General features: G+C 47.3%; 1 protein-coding gene across 8 annotated transcripts in view; it reads left to right on the top strand.

The window, feature by feature from the left end:
- The window catches only part of NFATC2 (nuclear factor of activated T cells 2), a 176,946-nt gene extending 158,423 nt beyond the window's left edge, over positions 1-18,523 (top strand). For 4 of the 8 annotated variants that reach the window (XM_028828512.2, XM_077951992.1, XM_077951995.1 and 1 more), the window contains exons 10-11: positions 7,000-7,087; positions 14,016-18,523. In XM_028828512.2, coding sequence (XP_028684345.1) covers positions 7,000-7,043 — 44 coding nt within the window. In that variant the 3' untranslated portion in view covers positions 7,044-7,087; positions 14,016-18,523. The remainder of the gene's footprint in view (positions 1-6,999; positions 7,088-14,015) is intronic. The other 4 variants (XM_077951993.1, XM_028828511.2, XM_077951994.1 and 1 more) reach the window with 1 other exon arrangement.
- Positions 18,524-19,693: the final 1,170 nt, after the last annotated feature.

Raw genomic sequence — 19,693 nt, 5'->3', positions numbered from 1 at the left:
AATCATTCCTCCTTGAGATTTTTACTGAGCACCTACTATATGCTGGGCTCTGTCCTAGGTGCTGGGGATACAGCAGTAGACAAGAGAGATGAGGTCTCTGCCTTAACGAGGGTATTACCAACCAGTGAGGGGTTGGTGTTAAAATGTCACAGGTTTCAAGATACAGGGTTCTGGGATCTGATTCATGCTACTCCCTCCCAAAAAACCAGGACCACAGGAGCCATGCACAGCTGAAAGGCAGTGCCTGTGAAAGCTTGCCTGCGAGGCTGTGACCTATCTGATGCCAAGCTTCTATGAACATGGCACATGCAAACAGACCTGCTGTGGGGCACAGCAAGATGACATGTGTGAGGTCACGGTGCCTGCACACCTGCAGTTCCTTAGGAACTCGAGGTGAACGTGGTTGCCCGCCTCACATCTTCCTGAGTGGCATCTCCAGTCCCGAAGAGCAGCCTCTGGTACTGCTCTGTTGGCCTCGTGTTGCATGTGGATCTGGGGTTTGAAAGGCGTCATTGAAGTCTAGTGGTGGAGGGTGGGTTGGGAGAGGACAAGGAGGATGCCTTACGGCCCCCAGAAGCTGATTTGCGGGACATGTCCTGTCTGGTGTTGCTTGGTCGGCGTCGGATGCATTTCTCTTCCTGGAGCTCAACTCAAGGCAGGTGGTTCCTCTTGCCATCTTGGGGCTTGGTGCCTTCCTGGCCACAAACTGATCTGCCAGTGACACACTCTCCTCCCAGTGAACCTCTTTTACTAGAAACCAGAGTCTCAGAATCACCATGTCTACTCATCCCAAGAGCTGGGGACAGTTTGGCACGTGGTGTGGCATCTTTCTCGTAAGCCCCGAGGTCTTGCTCATAAAATGGCTGGTGGCGGGGTGCTTGTGAGTCTGCTGTCTGGGCTGGTTTCCGGAGGCCTCTGGTTTGCAGAGAGCGTCGGTGACTCACACTACTCTGCAGGTCGCCAGCCCAAAGCAGTCGGCACACACTAGGGCACAGTGAGGCCTGGGAGGGGCCCCTCTCAGCAGGATGTGAAAACGCATCTCTGAGAGCATGGCTGATCTCAGCCCCGCCTACTCTGAAAATGCAGAAATAGCTTCCAAGGTGAAAGTGCTTTGGTGGAAGAGGGTGGACTGGCCGTCATCCATTCAGTCTGTTAACAAGCATCCTCTGTGTGGCGGCTGAGACACACTGCTGCTGCTAATAGAAACAGCTACCACTTTTGGTTATTTCTTAGCTTGGTATAATGCCATGTATGTGCATTCCCATATTACAGATGAGAAAAACTGAGGCTCAAGGACTTAAAAGATTGGTTCTGATTCCCAAAAGAAGTAATGTGGTGCAGAGTTATGATGTGTCTTGCACGTTTGAAGAACTTTGCGTGCATTGACTCACTGATTCTCTCTCAACATCCTTAGAAGCTGGGAATAGTTTTTGCCTACCTTTAACAGAGGAGGCACAGGGAGGGTTAGGATTTGCCTCAAGTTTCATGAAAGGATGTGGCAGAGCTGGGATTTGGACCCCAGCCATCTGTGTATCCCTGTGACTCTGACCCCATGATGTGAGCCCCTCGCCAGAACAGCTGAAAAAGGGAGGAGCTGTTGACTGCAAGAAACAGAGATTTGAGCCTGATCATGGCCGGACCAGCAGGATTCAGATGCAGAGGAAAAAGAGGGCCTCCTAGGCATCAGCCAAGCGATGCAAAGGTGTGGCGGGGGGGGATATCACGGTCTGCTCCTTGTTCAACCCCTGCCACAGACCAGCCATGGGAATGTTGGACCTAAAATAGAGGGATGCCCGCTTACTTGAACCTTGATGACTTCGCTGGCCAGACGCCTACCTTGTGAGCATAGACCGAGACTTTGGAGAGGAATGTATTTTGGGGACTGTATCAGTCAGCTCAGGCTGCATAACAAAATATCATAGACTGGGTGGCTTAAACAACAGAAATTTCTCTTCTCACAGTTCTAGAGGCTAGCAATCCAAGACCAGGATTCTGGAGAATCCTGTCAAGATCAGGTTCTGGAGAGGACCTGCTTAGGTCCTGGCTTGCAGACAGTCACCTTTTCTCTCCCATTGTGTTCTCCTGTGAGACAATGAGACTGACCTCTGGTGGCCCTTCTTCTTAGGCCACTAATTCTATCATGAGGGCCCCACCTTCATGACCTCAGCAAGCCCTAATTATCTCCCAAAGGCCCCATCTCCAAATACCATCGCAGAGGGGGTTAGGGCTTCAATATAGGAATTTGGCAGGTGTGGTGGGGGTATAACTCAGTGTGTAGCAGGGACTGTATAGGTGAAAGGTTTGATCAAGGGACAAATCAGGAATGAAGGTTCTGTCTGTGTATCCTGGGAGCTACTGTTTCTTAGGAACACCTGGTGCAGTGTCACCCATGAATACGGTCCTTGCTGGTCACTCCAGGTGGCCTTCGAGTTGATAGCAGTATGTGCAAGGGCCACGCCTGTGGATCTCACTTGGAGAAATTTAAGACAGAGCCTGGTCCCTGCTCAGATCTTGAGAAATTTATTTGCAGGCAGCCTAGTGGCTTCTCTTGCCTGTGAATCTGGAAAGTATGGAGGGAGTATGGTTGACATCTCTTATGGGAAATCCAAGATTTAAAATACAAAAGATAGATCCAAAGGTTTGTGGAAGAAACTGTGACATGGCCAGGGATGCCTGCTTACAGGACGTGGGCTTGGGTTGGGCTTCGGGAGAATGTGGATGTGTTGGTGGGAGGGGATGTCCCATGTTAGGGCTGTGCTGTGAGCTGGTCCTGGCATATGTGAGTAAACATAGAATGATCTGGAAGGTGAACTTACGGGAGGGTGAGATGGAGACTGGGCTGGAAGATTCAATAAATATCCAGTGAGTTCTTTCCAAGAATCAGGGCCACGTTGGTATTTGAATTTGATCTCTATGGAACCAGGGGGTTTTGCACCTTCTCCCAGAAGAGGAGGAAATTTTACAAGTTAGGGTGGAAAGCCTTCTTACTGCTCCCACCTGCTAATCCACCTGGGAGTGTCTGACTACCCCCAATGCCATCTCTCTTGGATAAGCAGAGACATATACTCAAATGGCTTAAAAGAAATGTTTGGTTAATTCCTCTCACCCCCAGAGGGGGTTTATGGTATATATCTTCCCCCAAAAATCAGGTATTTATTATCTCATTTGTGATCACAGGCTGATTTGTGGGTTTGAATTACTGTTTGTTTCCTGTGTCTCAATTCAATATAATAAGTGCTTTTCTTTTGTCTTTTTTTTTTTTTTTTCCCAAAGGCAGCAAGTTATTTTGCAGGGCTTGCTCTCTTGGCTGATGTTTCTTAGCAGAGGGTTGGGGCTGAGGTGTTGATGAACTGGCTGAAGGACAAGGAAGTAAACTGTGGTTTGTTTAGAATGCCTTCCTGCCTGTGGTTGCTACTTTAGAAGCCGTGTGGTTGCTCGATAGGAGAGATGCAGCTTAGTTGCATGTAATCAGAAGAAATTCTGCTGAATTGGAGAATAGAAATGGACTGTTCAGGCCCGAGTTCACACAGTTGGTTAGTCCTTCCTTGTCGGGTAGCTTAGTTTAGAGAAAGTTACCAATTGTTTCTCCCTAGATTGTAAGTTGACGTGCAATCATTGCAGAAAAGCAGACAATGGAGACGGTGGTAGCATGTTCTACACTGGCTAGGAGGGGGCATCCGACTTGCATTGTAGAACCACAAAACTGGACATCCCTTAGACCAGTGCCTGATTCCCATTGGCTCCACCATGGAGATGCACGCAGGGTTTCCCTTAAATTCCATCCCATTGAAACCTGCATGCCTGTGATCTCAGAAGTCTGGGAAGCTAGTTGTATAATTTGTCAAGGAGACAGATTCTTGGGTCTGTACTTTTGTCTGTAAGGCTATTTGTTGACCCCTTGTGTTTTTATGAAAATTATCACCATTGATTAAGCTCATCAGCGAACCACTTCTAATTTACATCCTAAACTATCATCTAGTCCATAGGACCAGTGGGATGACTCACCAGTTTATGCCTGGGGGCTAAAAATGCAAGGCCACTGTATAGATCTTAGGCTGGAACCTTGTATTAGGTTGGCGCAAAAGTAATTGTGGTTTTTGAAGTACCCCTGTGTCTTTGGGAGGATTTGTAGATGACACTTAAGGACCATGTAGTAAATCTAAATACTGCCTTTTCTCTTGATGTCCCATCTCCATATTACTGACAACTGACTAGCACATTCACACGGATCAAAGGATTCAGCTCCCATTTAAACATGTAGGGAAAGTGTTTTTGGTTATTGGAGTGGCCTCTTTTAGACTGGTCTTTGTCTCTTTCTCTTCCATCTTCTTTAGGGGACCATATTGTGGGCCTAATAAACACAAGCCAATGAGCCAGCTATAGCATCTCAGAGTCTCGCTCTGTTGCCTAGGTTGGGGTACAGCGACACCATCTTGGCTCACTGTAACCTCCGCCTCCCAGGTAGCAGAGGTTACAGGCACCTGCCATCACGCCCAGCTAATTTTTGTATTTTTAGTAGAGATGGGATTTCGCCATGTTGGCTAGGCTGGTCTCGAACTCCTGACCTCAAGTGATCCACCCACCTCGGCCTCCCAAAGTGCTGGGATTTTTGCTGGGATTACAGGTGTGAGCCACCGTGCCTGGCCTATAGCATCTCATTTAATCCTCACAGTGACTTTGCCAAGGAAGTGTTCTCTTCCCCGTCTTGTGGCTGAGGAAACTGAGGCTCAGGTACTGTTGAAGTGCTTGTGTTCCAAGAGCTTCTGATGTGAGTCTACATTTTAGCAGAGGCCCCAGGGCAGTGAGAGGATCTTTCAAATTGGGGAAACCCTAGCCTAGGAGTAGTACCCATAGAGCTGGGGCCATATCTGGTCTCTACCCAAAGCTAGGAGGCTGTTCCTGGACAAGTTGCCCCATCTTTCTCTGCCTTACTGACTTGACCTGAGAAATGGGACTCTCACCACCACCCCCGGAGATGTCTGTGAGGATGAAGGAAGGCAGAGCGAGCAGCCACCTGCGGAGGAGGGTGTTTGGCGGTGGTCTGGTCTCGAGTTGATTTCAGGCCTCAGTTGAATGAAGACAGGCCCTGCCTCTGTCTTCCACAAAGAAGCTGACAAAGAATGAAACTCCATGACTAAACAGGAAGCTGTGCCTCCGAATGCTGCAGACAGAGCCATCATGTGATGCTGACAGAACAGGGCTTGGCTTCTCGAGTCCCCTGAGATAGGGCCATTGTGCCCTCCACCCCCATATTAACCCTGGGTACCATGCAGTTTGGTGGTCAAAGGTTTGGAGAGAGAACTCATGTTCTGCCTGGATGGTCTGAAAAGCCTGGTCCCTGGGGTTCCAACTAGATTTGAACGACTTCTCCAAGGGTATGACTTCAGACCAGTGCATGACGCCTGAGATCCACTTAAGTGCTCCTTAAATGAGTAGATATGGATAAAGTGAAAATGTGTTGGTCATTACCGAACTTTAGAGCTGTCCACTGAGCAAAACAGGGAGTGGCGTGCTCTAACAAGTTCCAACAGGATCACCCTGCTGTGTAGGGCCGGGGGTAGCAGTGGAGGCTGTTGGTTTCTGGCTATCTGGGGGTCAGTCCAGAAGCATGTATGGGATGTGTGCTGTGAACAAGGAGTCAGGGGAACACACTTAGGTTGGCCTGACAAACTGGAAGGAGAGAATGTGTTTCCCACCATGGGAACAGGTGACACAGGGGAGGAGAGGAGGAGCAGGGGTGAAGATCTGGAGATTGGTTTTGGCCCTGTGAAGTTTGAGATGACCTGTGGGCAGGTAGATATTGCAATCTGAAGTTTAGGAGTGATGGTCTGGGTTAAAACTATTAATGTGGCCATCGTCAGGGTAGAGGTGGTATTTTAAGGCCCTGAGTGAATTATCCGACAGTACTGTCTGCTCTTGGACTTGGAAGAAGTCAGTTTTGAGTGGAGACTGGGCAGTTTAGTGTGGGAGCTGCCTTAGGGCCACATCCACCTGGAAATGTTTGCTTTGGGAGATGGCCTGAGATGCATGGTCAGAAAAGGAGGAGAGATGAAGTGCTTCTTTTGCCCCAGGGCAGCAGTAGCCAACCCCAACTAGACAATTCCTGTTGGAGCCCAACATTTGGAAATCCAGGCCTCTGACTGCACAAGCGCTAAAAGGATCTCATTTATTGAGCGTTCTTTCGCCCTTGAAGATGAGATTTCAGGGAGCTTACGCCTCTACTTGAAAAAGCATCCTAGTTTACTTGACATTTCTAATAAGGCTGCATTACTCCCTGTAAGAAATTGGACTCAGAAAATATTTCTAAATCAGGCATTTGGAATGGAGTTGGGTATTTCAGTTGGGCCATTGAAAGAGGATTGGGAAGACAGGTGTTTTGAAAGCCACAGGCATTGTACAGACGTAGAGAGGGGTTTATTTACAATAGACTCCCCAGGTCTCATTCTCTTCAAGTGCCTTTGTCGGTCTGATAGGGCAGGAGCTTTTTTCCATTGTTGACAAAAAACAGGAAGAAAATGTGCAGTTTTACGAATTTCCCTGACCACTGAGGTGATACCACTAGTAAGAAGGAAACTAGGGCCCAGTTTAGTATCTGTAGATGCCTGAAGGCAGATAACAGTTGAGTAGATCTTTAATGAAATTCTAATTTTCCTTTGACTGCAGCAGAAACTGGCTTTTTAATTTTCTCTTTGTAGTTGGCCATGATTTGAAACCCCACAGCAGCCCTTCTGTCCAGCTTGAACACGCTCCCCTTGGTCCCGCACCCCACATAATGTAATGCACTTTGCACAGAGTCCCTCATCTCCATGATTATTACCCTAGGGTTGGGTTACTTCTGGCACAAAGGCGAAGATGTTGCAGAATTTTGGCTTGAACTACAGCCAAAGGGTTAAGTTCCCTCCTGGGCTTGGATGATATTGGCATGAGTTGGAAGTGTAAGAGAGATCAAAGGTGATTTTTTTTTTTCTTCTCAAAAATGATTTTGCAAATCTTTTTCAGAGCTGATAGACACACACCTTAGCTGGATACAAAACATATTATGAAACAGAATGACTGTGATCTTTGATCCGAGAAATCAAAGTTAAAGGTAATTGATATCTTCTGCTTCTCCTTTTGTTTTCCAGCTGTGTGTTTCCTTAACTTGAATTTTTTAAGTATAAGAAAACTTGACAAGCTGAAGGCCCTCTCTTCTCATTCTCCTGCTCTTAAGGGCTAGACCCCTCCACTTCGGAAGTGGACACTCCTGGGGACCTCCCTGAGAATCTCAGGGTTGGGCGGGAGAAGGGGGGATGAGGCCCCGGTAACTTGCATGCTCCCCGATTCCAGGGCTGGCCTGCATGGAAAAATGCAGCACCGTCTTTGGAGCCTGCTCCTTTTTGGTTTTGCACACTTGGTTGTGGGTGTCCAGTTAAATGAGGCTCTCCATCCGTGGCGCGTGTTCTGTACTGGGGAACAGCAGAGTGGGCAGGGAGGTCAGAAAACCTACCTAGAAAGCCACTCAGGAAGCCCCGCCCTGTGCTTAGGGCACTTCCAATCCTGATTCCCTCAGCTCAAGGTTTCAGCTCCTCCCGGGGGCTTCCTTGTTGTGGCTTTTGAAGTCACATGATTTTGCTACTTGGTTTCTGGATTTGAAATCAGCCCCTTGAACTGCTTCCCAGGGTGCTCGGCTGAGCCCCTCACCCAACAGATGCACCTCGCTGGGCCTCCACAGAAGAGCCTGGCAGCTAAGACGACCCTACTGCACCAGTTTCAGGAGGCCCTGGGGGTGTGAAGTCCAGATGAGACATTGAGGAAGGTTGCATTACCTCTCTGTGCCTCAGCTTCTTAGATGCTGTTGCTGTTATTTAATCTCCATATTCTAATTGGAATAAACCAGTACACACAGTGCCCAGACCATCTTAGAGCTTATATTAGCACACCCAGGGGAGCTGACACTTCGGAAGCACGATTGCCAGAGGATGGGGCCTGCTGAGATGAACCCCTACTTCCCTGTGGCCGAAGGAAGCCCTGGGAGGAGGGGCACATTCTCCAACCATCTGCCACTCTCCGGCCTCAGGACTTCACGTCTGAGGAATCAGGATAAAAATGCAAGTAAAGTATCAGTGCTGAGGTTGTAAGCCCCTCAGGGAACTTGTCGAAGGGCGGTGCCTTTTTAATGTGTGTTTTGGGCTTGGGGACTTTGGCAAGCCAGCGGGCTCAGGCCTGTGACTGACTCTGTAGCTCAGACCAGTATGACCTGGGAGGGGACTTACTGCTGCTGCATCACTCTTCAGACCCCACCCACAGTTTCCGGCTACAGTCCTAGTAAGGGTTTTATGTTCTTTTCACTGAGCCTCACTCAAGTACGGCCAGGTTTCTCTGGAGAAGATGAACACTGGGAAGTTACTTAGTAAGTGCAAAGCAGAGGTCTGGGAGAGCTCTGTCTCAAGTAACAGGCCTTTTCAGTTTTGAGACGTCAGAGGGGAAGAGCCGGGCACGGTGGCTCACGCCTGTAATCCCAGCACTTTGGGAGGCCAAGGCAAGGTCAGGAGTTTGAGACCAGCCTGGCCAACATGGTGAAACCCCGTCTCTACTAAAACCCTGCATGGTGGCAGGTTCCTGTAACCTCAGCTACGCTACTTAGGAAGTTGAGGCAGGAGAATTGCTCGAACCTGGAGGCAGAGATTGCAGTGAGCTGAGATGGCACCACTGCACTCCAGCCTGGGTGACAGAGGGAGACTCAAAAAAAAAAAGTCACGGGAAGGCTCAAGACCAGCAGGCCTGGTTGCTTAGGGAACTTACCTCTTGGCCTTCAGAGTCGCTTCGCCTGAGGACAGTTAGGACCAAAGGCAGAAGAGCGCAGAGAGGACTTCATGTGCTTTCAGCTTCACGCATCCTGACCCGAGCATGTGGGGGTCATGGGAGTGAATTCAGCAAGGCACTGCAAGGCAGAGAAAACAGTCAGTGGTGACTGGGGGTGGTGCCTCGGGCCCCCTCTTGGCTCTCAGATTCTTTGATTTGGCCTGGAGAATGCGGCCCTCTCGATTCCCATTCCAAGCCTGAGGAGTGTCTTTCTGGCCATGGCTTTGTGGCCGGGCCCAGGCTCTCGTGGGCACTCACGTGGTCTCACCAGATTTTAGAAAACATGCTTGAGGTTTGAGCGAGAAGCAGGACCCAACCTATCCGCTCCTTCCTGTTGCTGCTTTCTCAGGGGATTCAGTTCCAAAGTCAGCAGTCAAAGGGAAAGGGCCTAGAGTGAAATTCACCCTTGAAAGTCCTTTAAATTGCACCTGAAGTATTCATACATCTGTGTTGTTTTCCACATGTAATCCTGAGCAGCCATCCTGCTGCAAACTGAAGTCTGGGAACCTCTGAGCTCTGGCAAAGGAAGGGAGGAGAAAGTAGATGCAGGTGCCTGGGCCTGGGCCTTTTAGCAAAACAGAAAACTCCTAGGGCAGAATGGGATCTAACTTAGCTTTTAGAAATCCAGTAAGAGGCACTGGCTTCCCCAGATGGCCACCCTCAAAAAGCAGGCAAAGAGAACACCCTGCTTTTTCTTTTTTGCCATTAGCATATATATACTAGGAGCTGACAAACTACAGTGCTTGGGTCAATCCTGGCCCCCAGCCTGTTTTGGCAAATGAAGTTTTACTGGAACACATCTATGCCCATTTGCTTACTGTCTACGGCAGCTTTTATGCTACACTGGCAGTGCTTAGTAAGTGAGAAAGAGCCCACAAAGCTGAAAATATTGTCTGGCTCTTTCCAGGAAAGTTTGTGGACCCCTGGTATATCATCTTTTTATGTCTGCAGCCATTTTTATTAGAATACTAATATCCTTCTTACTGAGTGGAAACACCTGTTTATAAATGACTTTGTCATATATACTGAAAATGTTACACTGTGTTTTGTGCGTAATTTTTATGTACTTAAGATCAGTTCACTTTTTCCTCTCCAGTTTCAGGCTTAGTAGTCACCCTGAGATCATTCTCCATCAGCCTTTTCAGCAGGACACCTCTCTGTAAGGATGATCAGAGGTCGAGAGCACCGTGGCAGACTCACAACTGCTGGCCTCAATTCTGTTCTGAGAGAGGGACGCTTTCTCCAGCAGAGCACTTGCCTTCATCACACGGCCTCTCTCTGCTGGCTAGGCAGAGTCTACTGGAGCCTTCCCCTGACTTCACGCAAATGACACAGAGGATTCTGGGATCCCCAAAAGAAAGAGAATCAATACTGTACAAGTTAATTAAACGGGCCCTGAGTTCAAATCCCAATCCCCCGTCACCTGCTAGAGTGTTGGTCTGCCTGTCTCTATTTCCCTATCTATAAAATGGGGATAATGATATTACTAGGAGCAGTGTGAGAATTAAATAATAGTCCCTGGCACACAGCTCTCAGGAGATGTGAATGGCTGGTATTCTTTTGTAGAGAGAAAGACTCCAAACAAGTAACAGATCAGCAACCCATTTGTCAATCGAAAAAGGAAAATCAGCTTCCTTAAACTAAGGGACCTAGGCTGATGGTGCAGGGTCCTTGGGGTGGGCTAATGCAAGCATTAAGCACCTGCTGTCTGCATGGTGCCATGCATGAGTAGGGCTACTTGAAAATTCAGTACTTGCTTTTGGAGGGAGTGAGGGCACTATGGCTGGAATGTGGGGCAGCTTCCAGCAAGGGGCAGCATTGGACAGGGGCAAGCACTGCACCTGGCCCCATTTGGGAACAGGTAGGAGGAGAGGCACAGTTGCTGGCCTAGGGTAGATTATTGGAGGTCTAAAGTGCTGATGGCAATGATACAGGAGAGTGGCTCAGCACCCAAACCTCAGAGGCCGACTTGGGGAGGCCAGTCCTGGCTGTGACCTGAAGTTTCCCAATCCCTTTCTAAGCTGCTGTGTTCTGTTCATAAATACATGTTGAGTACTTCCCATGCACCAAAGCACCATCTAAGGGATATGAGGGGAAGGAGAGCATCAACGCAGCAGGGGATAGTGAGGAGACGGGAGTGCGACTGGGCTGAGGGTGGCCACCAAGGGGGGCTTTGCCAAGGAGACTGAGCCTTGGGTGATGTGAGAAGGAAAAGCATTAGACTGGGGAAAGCATGATGCTACCCAGAGGAGCAGCGTGAGGAAGGTGACACAAGAGGAGAGAACAGGGCTGAGTCGGGGACAGGCAGAGACCAGGAGAAATGGCATGGTGAAAGGGCACTGGGGTTCCCCTGCACCCTGGTACTCGAGTCTGCAAATGTGGGGCCTCCCTGTGGATGCTGCATGAAGTGGTTGAGACGAGACCCTCTCTCAGAACTTAAAGCCCAATGTGGCTGTACTCTGTCACCACCACCTAGCAGGCATTTCTGTTCTAGAACTTTCTCCTTGTTGGTAGTCAGGGGAGCAGGCGCCGAGATTGCAGAAAGAGGCGGTTCCTACCCAGAGAGGTTTGGGCGGGAGTTGAACTCAGGGCCCCCTCACCACCCCCAAATAGCAAGAAGGTCTAAGTGCATAGGGTTACTGGATTTTCCAGATGCAGCTCTTCACTTCTACCTGAAAGTAGCTCCCAGAAAGCAGGACCGTTTCCATCCAAGGGGAGGGAAACACGCTTCTGTCTGCTTGAAAGTTTCCCTACTTCCCATCCCCTGCCCTAGCCCTGTGTTCTGAGAAGGGAAACAGCCCTTCCAGAGGGCTTTGGTGCCAGTGTCTCTGCCTACCAGCTATTTTTAGAAAGCTGAGGCTGTGGAAAGTTTTCATTAAGGATCCACTCCTCTCACTTCCTAGGTTGAGAAAACAGGAAGCCCTTTGGAATCTGGGCTTTGAAAAGCTTCACATGAAGCTGCCCCGACCCCACCTGCCCCGGGCATTCAGCTTTCGCTACATGAGAGTCCTGTACAGCATGGTCAGCTCGTCACCCCTGCAGGAAGCACTGAGGGTCCGGGCTGACAGTCCTTATGCAGCTTCTGGTTTAGGGCCCCTGGGAGTCAGCTGTTACCAGGTACACAGTAGGTGCCCAACTAGTGCTGGTTAGCTAAATATATGAATTTGTCCTCTACATTCCTATTAGTGAGTCCATTTCCACATGTTGGAAAAGTTATACATAATGTATGTATTTCGAATACATATCTAATACGTATATACTGGTCTACAAACCAACACTGGCTGTACACTGGGCACTGTGATCTTTACTTGCATTATCTCATCCAAGCACCTCAGCAACCTGGGAGGTAATATTTTTAGATGCAATTTACAGATGAGGAAACTGAGGCACAGAGTGGTTATGTCACCAAGGCAAGGTTCACCAAGCAAGGAAGTGGCAGAGGTGGAATTCTAACCCTGGCTGGCTCTAGAACCTGACCTCGCATGCCTGACGTTCTGGCACAAAACAAAGCCGATGGTTGCAAAGCACAGAATTCAGAGTCTAACATGAAGCGTAGGGATTTTACTGACCATCCCAGCCACTAGCCACTGAACACCAGGCACTGTGCTGGGCGCTATCACATATGTGAATGGTTAGCATCCTTACAACAGCCTGAAAAGATATGTGCTATGATTCCCACTTTACAGTTGAGCAAATTGAGGCACGGAGAGGTAACGTCATACAGCCAGAGAAGGAGCTGAGAATCAAACCCGGTTCATTCAGCTCTTTGCATTCCCCCGCCTCTCACTGTTATGGAGGTTGCAGACCATCTGGGCAGGGGTTTTCCAGGGAAAAGCACCCTGAACCTAGGAGGGCCCAGCTTTGACCATGAAGAGACTTTGGGCAACTCTGAACATTTAACCCTCAGTGACAATGTAACTTAAGCCTAAGGTGAGAAAAGGAAGTAGGAGGAGGTGTGGGAAGAATTCAGTGTCAGAACCAGGAAATGGAAAATGAACCTGCCTTTGATGGGACTCCCAAAGGGGTTTACATCCTCATCCCTTCTACCCCACAACTAGTCAATATGGTCTGCCTGCAAAACTGAAGGTGTAGGCATACCTCAGGGAGCATGCCTCACGGAGGAGCTGTCACCAATAGCACCTTCTTCTTTCCAAGAATGTTTCAGGGGACCTATTTGCAGGATCCACTATCCTAAGATCTCACCCAGTAGCCAAGGCGGGAGAAGGTAGCTTGCTTCTTGATGCCAGTGACTGGTACTGCTCTTGGTTCCCTGCTAGGAACTCCACGCATACTTCTGGGGAGGGGGGTGACCAAACTTTCCAGAACTGGCACATGATCCTTCACTTGGTTGCGCTGAAATGGAAACTATGTTTCTGTTGATGGCCAGTCAGTCTCTGGGGGGCCTCACTTGCTCTTTGAAAGGGTTCCTCTTTTGAGAACTGTAAGTTTTATGGATCAAGAAAGAACCATGTTTTATCAGACTTAATAGGCATTTTCTGGATGTGGAAATAGTGGGAGTAGTTTGGTCCACAATAGAAAGCCTCAAGCACATGACATCAAATGCAGAAGAGGAGAAAGTTACTTCAAACATGCCCTATGGCTCAAATCCATTTCTGCCACAAAGATTTGAAAAAGTTGCCATTTGAGCAATTTTCACTAATAGATCTTTAGCACAAAATATTGTCTGAAAAAAATATGATGTAGGAAAGCATTCCTTGTATTAAAAATTGTCAAATATACAATCACAAGGAACAAAAAAAAAAGTATGTAAATAAATAGAGATGGGCAGAGCGGTTCATGCCTGTAATCCCAATACTTTGGGAGGCTCCGGTGGGAGGATCGCCTGAGCTCAGGAGTTCGAGACCAGCCTGGGCAACAGAGTGAGACCCTGTCTCTACTAAAAATTTAAAAAGGTAGCCAGGTGTGGTGGCGTGTACCTGTAGTCCCAGCTACTCAGGAGGCTGAGGCTGCTAGGAGCCATGATCATGCCATTGCACTCCAGCCTGGGTGACAGAGCAAGACCTTGTCTCAAAAATAAATAGCCTGATAGAGGTTCTAGAAAGCGAAAAACAAATAGCCCGATAGAGGGTCTCGAAAGCGAACCTGATGCATGTTCTTGGTGCCCTCTCACTCGCGCCATTCTCTCTCTCTCCCCCTCCTCTTTTCTTTTGTAGTTAATGAAATTATCAGGAAGGAGTTTTCAGGACCTCCTGCCAGAAATCAGACGTAAAAGAAGCCATTATAGCAAGACACCTTCTGTATCTGACCCCTCGGAGCCCTCCACAGCCCCTCACCTTCTGTCTCCTTTCACGTTCATCTCCCAGCCTGGAGTCCACACGCGGATCAATGTATGGGCACTGAGCGGACTCTCGCTTAAGGAGCTCGCCACCTCCCTCTAAACACCAGAGAGAACTCTTCTTTTTGGTTTATGTTTTAAACCCCAGAGAGCATCCTGGTTGATCTTAATGGTGTTCCATCCAAATATGAAGCGCCTGCTGACCAAAAGCACATTCTGCACAAGACAGGACAGTGGAACGCGCCTGAGAACAGAGTGACTGGAGCTTGGGGGGATGGGCGGGGGACAGAAGATGTGGGCGCTGTGATTAAACCCCAGCCCTTGCGTTCATTTTTCCAGGTCACAGATACAGCTCCTGTACCTTTTGAAGGAAAGGAGTTCTCAGAGCAACCAAAGGAATGTGATCCAAGAGCCCAGCTTACAGGCTGAAGAAACCCAAAACCCTCTTGATAGAGGTAGAAACTGAACTGTCAGTCCTTAGAGCTCGCCCCAGTCCATGCCACAACTGGGCCACGGCTAAAGCTTTATTTTTGAATTCTTATTCCAAAACCAAACTGTCTTGCCCGGACAAGATCACCTGTTAAGACTTCTTGGCGTTAAGTTATGACATGTATATGCGTTTATTATTATTATTTTTTTTTTCTGCTTTAAAAAGCTGGCCAGGGCACCTAGCACTGGAGCTATTTTGGCGAGCTGTTCTTTAACCCCTGCAGCACGCAGTCCTGCTAACACAATTCCCATAGACTTGGGGGGCTGACCCAGGCTGCAGAGAGCAAACATCTGTCTGCTGCATCTGTACAACCCGGATGCTTTGCAAGGTTCCGGCTTGCTTGCTTCCTAGCAGCCAGAGTGCGTTTCGGTAAAGCAGTGGAGAATCTCAAGCATGTGCATTTAATTGAGGAATAGCAGAAGGGCTAAAGCAACCAAGAAAAGAAGTGCGGGTACTTTTGTTAAGTAAAACAGCCCAAGTGCTTCTGGAAGTGGGTGTCTACCAAGATAGAGGAAAAGGGCTGAATTCCCTCTATCCTAAATTCAAAGTGGGACAGTCGAGCTCAGGATGCGCTTCCCAGCTTCACTGGTTAATTTGACCTGAACGTATTTAAAGACCCTTTCTGCCCCTGAAGACCTATTCGCACTAGAATTCTAACACGAAGAAGTCTACTCGAATGCATCCTTCAGTTTGAATGAGCTCTGTTCAGACCAGTTGTATGTTACATATGATTTCCTTCCTCCCAACTGTTTCCACTGAGCGCACCCATAGTCTCCCCTAGTCTTCCTCTGTGGGTGCGATTTTTGTGATTTTTACAAACAAAACCCTTGTAGTTCTTGGCAGGTGTGTTTCTGTTGGCATTTGCTGCAGATACCCCAGGACGGGCGGGGGGATTCATTTTTAAGCCATTCACTTGTTTCCTCAATAATCCACAACAAAGTGAAAATATTCTTAGCACTCAGACTGTACTTACAGTGTTTTCTCAGTCCAGTCTGTAGGCAGAAGGCCTCAGAAGATAGTCCTGGCCACTCAGTGCCCACTGTGGGCTTTGTAAGTCCTGGCTCTGCCGTCAAGGTTACCCAGAGGCAAAAGCTTCCTGGGAGCGGGGCCAGGTGTGGTTGGTACTCCAGATAGAAGACAAAATGCTCAGATTCGGGCCTGTGCACTTGTATGCAACCTGTTGGTCAATACCTAGCATTTATTTTTCCCTAACAATGGACAACCTTTCCCTCACCCACCCCTAAGCTCAGAGTTTAGGAAAATTCTCTTTTAAATAAACAGAATGCCAGTAAGAGGTTGACCCCCACCGTAGAACTTCTGGGATGCTAAATACTTCCTCACGAACAAAATAAATTCCTTATACTAGCAGCTTCACCTAGAGAATTCTCTCTCCGGCAATATGAATTTTTCTCTCCAGCAATATTGACTTCACTGGGGAAAAGCTAGGAGTGTGTGGTGAGTGATTTGTTCTCCCTTGACCTGGCTAGGAGCCATTTTTTATACATGAGGGAATTTGAGCTTTCCTCAGTTATCTGAATGTTTTACCCAAGTGCCTTCCTGCTATTGTAGCAAAGTAGCTCAGCTTCCTTGTCCACAGGGTGAAAAAGGACTAATGCATTTTCCATCAGTTTTCTAACTATGTTAGCAAAAAGGACCTCCTGGTAGCTCAACCTCCTGTACGCATGTGTGTGTGTGTGTAATACACACACAAATAAACCCCTCTGTTTTTCTAAGACATCTTAGCTGGATATTATAGGAAGCACTTTCATAAACAACTGTACCAAATAGCAAAGGAAAGAGAAACAAAAGCATTAGATTTGAGACATAAACAGGCAAGAGAAAGTGTATTAGGAACTGACAGCTATCAAGGAAAATGCTAGGAGGAAATTTTGCCAAGAAGGATGGCTCATGAAATATTTCCAGTATGGGAAGAGGCAATAAGATCCTCTAAGAGAATGAGAAAGTAGGGATGTATAAATGGTAAAGATGGGCGTGTTGCAGGTGTGTTAGAAGGATCTCAGTTAAGTGAAGGTTTGCACTTGCTACATCTAAGTTAATGTAAATATGTAGCACTCTGACAGGTCTACCATGTTGCTGAATGTAGTATATTTCCAAAGTTTGCAAGTCTTCCTGTATTGTAAAAAAATGCTGCTGCTTGATAATATGTATAGCAATCCAGATTAATTAGTATGTTATTAAATTTTATTTTCTTACCTGTATTTTTATGCTTTTTACCTGCCCTCAAAATATTACACCCCTGTTGGAATTAGATTTATATTTATAAATGGTCAGAAATCTTTTTAAATGTCTCTTTTTACACATAGGTTGATTTTTTTTCTTAAGATAAATGATGTATTCTTGAAACATTTGTTAATTATTCCAGGAAACAAAAAAATCCATATAATAAAACTCCCACTCAGAGCCTATTGGTCACCTACCTAGAAGACAGCATCTCAGGAGAAGGAATGGCTTCATGGAAGAAGGAACCACCTTTTTCTTGCTCAAGAATTATGCTGACTTCAGCCCTGAGCCTGGATCTGGTCACTGAGAATCATCAAGTGTCTAGATCTCCCCAAATAAGTAATCTAGTAGGTGGTTTTGATTTTAAAAAATTGACACCAAAACCCTGCCTGCATTGTAATGGAATTTGAAAAGAATTCATGTTCACAGAACCCTACGTTCAGGCTAATATTTACAGAGGGGACCAAAACTAAATCCTGGTAGATAACTCCTGTATGCTTTATCCAAAGGACATCCACAGTTTTCCAGCATACACATAACCAAGGATGAATTGATTCCTTCAAATAACTGGGAGGCACTGATATTGCATTTTTTGTTTACATCCAGTAGCCAGGACGCCTCAGTGAGCCAGTCTTGGGCAGAGGCTGTCACATTTAGGCAGATCAGGAGTTGATATGTTCTAATTCTCACTCTGGACTATGGTGAAACTGAATTTATCATGTCAAAAAACAAAAAAACAAAAAAAACCAAAAAACTTTCCAAGTGCTTTCTATTGCTCAGAAATGAAAGAATGTTTTCGTTTCAAGTTTACAAGAGGCATGGATGGAGTTGTGACGTTCTTGACAAGCTGGGCTAACCTTTCCTGAACTCGTTTCCTGGAGGCAAGGTGCTCGGTGACCCAGCGCATCTTAACCTTGGGTCTCCTAGGCTCAAGGCTAGGGCATTACGTTTCATGGAACCAAAACAGCCAGTTGCATAGCAAGTATTTTCCTGCATTCCAATTAAATGCTTAAGAAAAAGCAGCATCATATAAAAATTGTGATCATAAACATCCATTTCCCTCAGCTTTTGTGAGTGCCTTGACTTACAGCCAACATCACTGTTTAATTCAGTCTGTTTAAAAACAAACTTTTCTGGTGGTTGGTAACAGAGAGTTTCTCCCTGAGCCATCAGGGTCCTGAGAGCTGGAAGTGAAAGGGTTAATTAACATTCTGCCTTTATGCAGCTGTTGGCTGACTAGAATCAACTCCCTGCTGAGTTCAAGCTTTGAATGGAATGGATGCAAATGATGTTGTTTCCATTAGAGCAGGTGCTCACAGCATTCTGATTGGCCTGAGCAGACCGAGGCTATGGCTGTTGGAACAAGCTTAGCATCCTGGACATCTTGTCAAAGAACCTCACTCACCCACTATGGCCTCTACAGCCCTCAGAGGAGAGAAAACCAGTACAGTTCTCCGACAAGCAAAGGTCTCTCCAACATGGTGGTGCTGGCAGGCTTAGGTTTAGACAATCCTGTTAAAGGCGTTTGAATACATCACATTCCTATGCAAATGTTTTTAATCTCCAGTTTAATGTAGTTTATTTTTCCTATATGTAAAGTATTTTTATACGACTTGTATCATGATAGTTTAGCAATAAAACAGTTGGAAGCAACAGCTACTTTGGTGGATCTTTCTTTTGCGGAGAGGCTACTCAAATATCCCCTTTACATTTCGGGCTCCCTCGGCAAGGAACATTTTGTGTGTGCACATACGTGTGTGCGTTTACTCCTCGTCTCAGCCCTAGGAGGTAGGTACGGTCACGCTGTGCTTGTGACTCAGGCTTAGAAGCCACTTGTCGGAGGTGACAAAGCCACATGGTCAACCTGAATTTGATTCTCTCTAGCACAGCTCTGCTGTAATCTGTGCCTCTAGACTACTTTTGAGGTAGCATATTCATAAAGGAGATTTATGATGCCCACCTTAGACCAGCTTTCCAAGGGTCCCGAAGCATTCAGTCAACTGGGCCAAGCCAGCCACTTGGAAGGCAAAAGCTACCATTTTTATTTGAGCATCTTGCAAAATATCAAGGTTAAAGAAAAAAAAAATGCACCTTATACCTTCGAATCCACAAACAAGTACTAGAACCTTCTAGCCAAGTTCCTCCTCAAAACAGCTTTTGCCATCCTGTAGCTAAAGCACCTAGAAGGTTTGGAAGTAGCTGCTCTTTTTAAAGTCTTCATAGGGTTCGAAACTCCTCCCACCCTTTCACCCCAGGGAAATGGGATATCTGCCCCAGGCCCTGTGCTTTAGGGACCCACGCCACCCCATCATAGCCCCGCACTTGGATTGTCTTGCTGGGAATTTTCTAGCCCCGCCCCCCTGCTATTCCAGTGCCTGTAACCAGCACTACCAAATGGGCAGGTGTCCCAGGCTCAGACAGGGACCTGCATGGGTCCTGGCTGCTGGAAGTACCTATCTTGAACTATCCTTAGTCTCCCTCCGTTAGCTGGGACCAGCTGGCTCCCATTTCTCCCCTTCAGATGCCCCAAAGAGCTGTAGAACCTGCACCTACAGGGTCCAGGCCAGCTTCCAGAGGAGCACCCTGGTGAGCAGATTGCTCTGATGGCTGGTGCAGTATTTTCATTGTGAGTTCTGTGGGATGGTGTGAGACTAGATCACCAGAATGGTGCTGATTTAGGAATGGCTCAAGTTGCTTAGGCAGACAGGAGCCCCACAAAAAACACCTGCCCAGGGCTACACCTAAGAGGCAACTGTGCCCCACTAAGACGATTGCGGCCAACTGTTTTGCTTTAACTCACTTTCCGAAAACCTTACACCACTTCT

Source organism: Macaca mulatta, chromosome 10, assembly GCF_049350105.2.
Source record: "Macaca mulatta isolate MMU2019108-1 chromosome 10, T2T-MMU8v2.0, whole genome shotgun sequence".
In the NCBI taxonomy this organism is placed as follows: Eukaryota; Metazoa; Chordata; class Mammalia; order Primates; family Cercopithecidae; genus Macaca; species Macaca mulatta.
Note: the sequence above shows the minus strand (reverse complement) of the source record. Positions and strands in the feature narration are given on the sequence as shown.